General features: G+C 49.0%; 2 protein-coding genes across 2 annotated transcripts; one reads left to right on the top strand and one right to left on the bottom strand.

Annotated features, from left to right (window-relative positions):
• The first annotated feature begins 369 nt into the window (after positions 1-369).
• J3458_019632 (uncharacterized protein) lies at positions 370-1,315 on the top strand. Its single transcript, XM_007815494.2, has one exon. It carries the CDS (start codon positions 771-773, stop codon positions 1,233-1,235), a length of 465 nt encoding a protein of 154 aa, XP_007813685.2. The 5' UTR covers positions 370-770; the 3' UTR covers positions 1,236-1,315.
• A 1,975-nt stretch (positions 1,316-3,290) lies between these two features.
• J3458_019631 (uncharacterized protein) lies at positions 3,291-3,935 on the bottom strand (the record flags this gene model as incomplete). Its single annotated transcript, XM_007815493.2, has 1 exon — positions 3,291-3,935. The coding sequence occupies one exon, from the start codon at positions 3,933-3,935 to the stop codon at positions 3,291-3,293; it is 645 nt and encodes a 214-aa protein (XP_007813684.2).
• Between the last annotated feature and the right edge of the window lie 411 nt (positions 3,936-4,346).

The raw sequence follows: 4,346 nt of genomic DNA, 5'->3' as shown, positions 1-4,346 counted from the left end.
TAACAAGAGAAGAGGAATGAAAGAAATATGGAAGAGAATAGAGGTAGACAGTAATGAGCAACAAGCTTTGCACTCAGCGAATAGCGCGACGGAGGATTGCATTGTTGTCAAGTTGTAGATTAAACTGGAGAGAGTAACTAGTTGAAATGATCTTCCAGCCGGGTCTTGCGGGTCTGTCCCAGCGCTAGAGGAGTGCTGACATAATTTGGGCACCTGGGTGCGCTAGTCTATTTGGGCACCCGGGTGCCCATGTATCAGTCGCCAGTCGCGCGGCCGAGCTTAGTCATCTGATATCCACTCTGGAAAATGAGCTAGGCAGCCGTCAAAGCCCCCATCACAACTCACTCACACTCTTATAACAGATTAGTCAAAATCTATCTGAAGTAGACGATAATTCCTGGCTTATCGGGAACAAAATTCTGCTCTCACGGTCTGCTCTGTCAGAATGTGCGTGGCGAGATGGAAAGAGTGGTGGTTTTACCGTCTCCGAAGCACCACTACCTCTGCCAGAGACTCGACCACTATCGGATACCAGCGACATTAAGTTAATATATGATGCTGGAGGCGTGTCTGCCGTCTTCAGTATTGGCGACGCCTTCTGTAAAGTAAGGACCTTGGATGTGCCAGATGTAACGAGAGAGCACGTCACGCTGGCGTGGCTCCAACAACGACCTTGGAGTTTTGCGATCCCCGATGTTCTCTACCACGCCGAATACGATGGTCGATATTATATTGTGCTGAGCCGGGTTCCCGGAGAAACCATAGACAGTATGTGGATAACCTTGGACGAGTCCATGAGACAGCACTACGCAGAGAGGATTGTTGATATCTGCCAGGAACTGGCGGTCCCTTCTGAGAAGAGCAGTATCAGCGGTGTTGACGGTAACGCCCTCTCGGAACGATATCTGTGTGGGCGAAAGGTGGACTGCAGTCCCCAGAATCTACGGAAGAGCTCCTTGGAGCTCGGTATGGACTGTTCGAGTCTCGTATTCTACCACTGCGACCTTGGCCCTTCCAATGTCTTGATAGACCTGGCCAATGACTCTATCGGCATCATTGATTGGGAAACTGCGGGATTCGTACCCGTAGAATGGATTAGAACAAAGTTCGGCATTTCCAGTGGAATGAATCTTTCCAGCGGTGACGAATTGGATTGGAGAAGGAGGGTAATGCTTCACATGGGACAAATGGGCTTTATTGATGTCGTAGAAAGGTTCATCGCGTGGGGCAAATGAGATGACATTGTGTATATAAGATAGTATGCAATCTGGCATAGGGATGGACAGGGAGCATCTTTCGAAAGGCGCACGAGTCGCCATCCGCTGTACCCCACTGAGCTTGGCAACTAACGAACGTGACCTAGTGCCTCCTCCGACCAAAAAACACTACGAAGCGACACATATCAAACTTGTCCAACCGCCGTCCATTCTCTTTCTGCTGGTGGCGTATCATTAGCCTGACTATCTCCCCCGCATGAATGAACAAAGGGCTTACATGACTATGCCACGTCCAGACATATCAGAGAACTTGGGGCAGCTCCCGTCCGCAGGAACCACCGCCAGATACGGTGCCTGCACAGTACTTTGTACCGGTTACGTTGTTATATCCACACTTGGGACAATTGACCGCGTTGACAAGCGTGGCCGGCACAATAGCGGCCATGTCGAGTGGTTGGATTGTAGTGTAACAGGCCATTACGCCAGATTTAGTGAGAATGGCGCTTGTCGGAGTGTGATCAGATGTACTAGTCAAAGTTGGAGAATTGCCAATTTCAACATAATCACATAGGCTTTTGGGTCTTTCCATCGTTGATTTTCTCCTTCATCTACCGGTAGTCGTCCGTCTTCGTCATAACTGTCCGCCGAGCCAAAGTGGGCAGGCATAACATTCAGGAAGCTTGGAAATGCGACAAGTTCAAGAGGTAGAGTGCATGCACCTTGCCAATCAATAATAGCAATCACCTCGAAAAATTTATCGACAATCATATTGCTTCACCAAAGAGTCTGTATAACAGGGTAGAAACAGCCCAGAGTCATGTTACCATAGCCGACTAGCCATCTATCGCCTTGATTTGAGACGGCAACTCGGTAATAGCTTTGAGAATTTTTGGGCAGGCCCTCCGTTTAGTAAACGCAGGATTTCGTCTTGTCCGTGCGGAAATGTAGCATGTTTCGCCCAGGATTCGAAGAATTGTGTTGCTGTGTCAAATGGTCTGCCGATATCGGGGAAGGGGCCAATGTCGTACTCGCCGTTCTGCGTCCTGATGATGGTCCCGATCTTGAAGCGTAAAGCGGTCAGTTCCACCTATTTGAAAGCAAAAGGTTTCAGAAAACGAAAAGGTAAGAACTTAAATATACAGTGCTGCCTTGCATGACATTTGGCGACGGAGAGATAGAAACATTGGCGGTGGCCCACGGGGATTTGGCCCCTGTGTATCTCATAACCACCCGCAGCATCCATGGCGGTATTTCCAGGGATAAACTCCATAAGAATAAAAACCGATAGGACTGTTCTCGTCAGATTGATATGCGAATACCTGGGGTCCTGGTAGACTAAAACCGTCTGTGATGAATTGCATGACCGCTACTTCGCTACGAAACTTCGCTGAATCCGCAGCAGATGTGCCCAAATTTATCCTGGCAATCCGCAAAGTCTGATCCGAGAACTGAAGCCAAGCGTACAAGATTGTGTGGCCCATTTGTGGTTCGCTCAAGCGGCACACAAGGCAAGCCGCCGTGAAGGGTTGAGGCTAGCTGACAGAGCCTCTTCCATTTCGTTTTCCGCATAGCTTCGCGCACATCATTGCCTCGATCATATTCAGTGATCCTCCAGTTGAGAAAATTGATCTTTGATGAGTTTGTTGACATGCTGCAAGAGTTGTCCTTCGTCAGGATGGCATCGACGGACAGCCGGTAGCGGTGTGGCCGCAGCAAGCACGGGCGCACATGTGCTGGACAGCAATTCGTAACCACAATCCTCCTGATGTCTTCCCAAGTAGTAAGAAGCTTCTGAATCGCCGCGCAGTGTAGCTGGTAATGGCTGAAGGGCGCACGGACTCGGTTGTAAGTCAAGAAACCTTTGCAAGCGTTGGCGCACGAGGGAACCCTTGGTCATGGTTCAAGAGGCAAGTGATTCAATAAACTAAGATTCGAAATGTGATGAGATGTTAAAAAATCAAATTCCATGTTTGCAACCCTCGACTGACCAACACCATTCGGACCAACGACGTGGAATACCGCGTCGACTCCCCTTTTATAATCTTGAATCTCTACTATTACCAGCAATCCCACTTAGAAAATGGCAAACCGCACCCCCTCATTCAAAGTCGGCTTCTGTTCCACATTGTTCTCGCACCTCTCCACACTCCCGCTCACTGAACCAACAGAGTACCCATTCGACGAGCTGCCTGTCGTTGGTGCAGAGAATGTACACTCAGTGGGCGGAAGATCCGCACAAGTCATGGACAAGTTCGTATTCCAGGGGAAATAATCCATGAAGCCGACTTGTGATCCTTGAATACCCCCAGTGCCTGCAGGCAGAGTAAATGTGCCAATGTGGTGCGCCGTGCCGTTCTCGTAATTCACCGCTTTTCCGGCCCAAGTCGTCCCAGCAGTATTTGTAATGATCAGATCCCAGGTATCTGTGTACGAGCCAGAAAAGTCATAAGCACAGCTCACACCTTGTCCGCCATCGGCTCCATCGGAGCAGTTGGGATCGGTGGTAGTTGTGCCGTGGATAAAACTCGAAAATACGCCGCGAAGAATGGCGGCTCCTGACTGCGAGTCTTCTCGAGGCTGAAGCCCAGCGTATGCCACCGAGTACTGGCCATTAAATTTGACTCGCTGGGCAAAATGATACCCAGCGACATGGGGCGCTCTAGAGAGGTTAATGGGAAACGAAATATCGCTCAAGCCTTCTGGAGGCACATATGACATGTTCCAGGACACGACGCATAGTGCAGATCTCGAAAATGGTAGAGTAGATATAGCGAGAATAAGGGGCGCAAGACTGGGCCTCATTTTAGTTTGAGGTCTACTCTATATGTGGATGTTTCGTTTTTTAAGACGGAGACACAATTTTTTGCAGATTTGGAGACAATCTTTGTAGTTTCAGAATCAGTTTGTAGGTATTTCCCGCTATCGACGAGCTAAATGGTAGCTCCTCGACATCAACAAATCATAGATTAGGTCATAGAAATGTTTAGGTTTGGTCTAAACTAGCCGACTACCCCTGAGCCCCTACTCGGCATCTACAAGCCCATTTGGGAGTAATAATGCGGTTGTAATGTCAAATTCAAGGCAAGCACGCGCCACAACTATAGCCTTGGGGAAGCGAATAATTTGCAC

This window comes from Metarhizium acridum (genome assembly GCF_019434415.1).
Source record: "Metarhizium acridum strain ARSEF 324 chromosome Unknown scaffold_568, whole genome shotgun sequence".
Taxonomy (NCBI): domain Eukaryota; kingdom Fungi; phylum Ascomycota; class Sordariomycetes; order Hypocreales; family Clavicipitaceae; genus Metarhizium; species Metarhizium acridum.
This window is presented reverse-complemented; position numbering and strand designations above follow the sequence as displayed.

Bases quoted from the DNA above. Each gene is read 5' to 3' on its own strand.
- J3458_019632 (XM_007815494.2), top strand. From the start codon at position 771: ATGTGGATAACCTTGGACGAGTCCATGAGACAGCACTACGCAGAGAGG.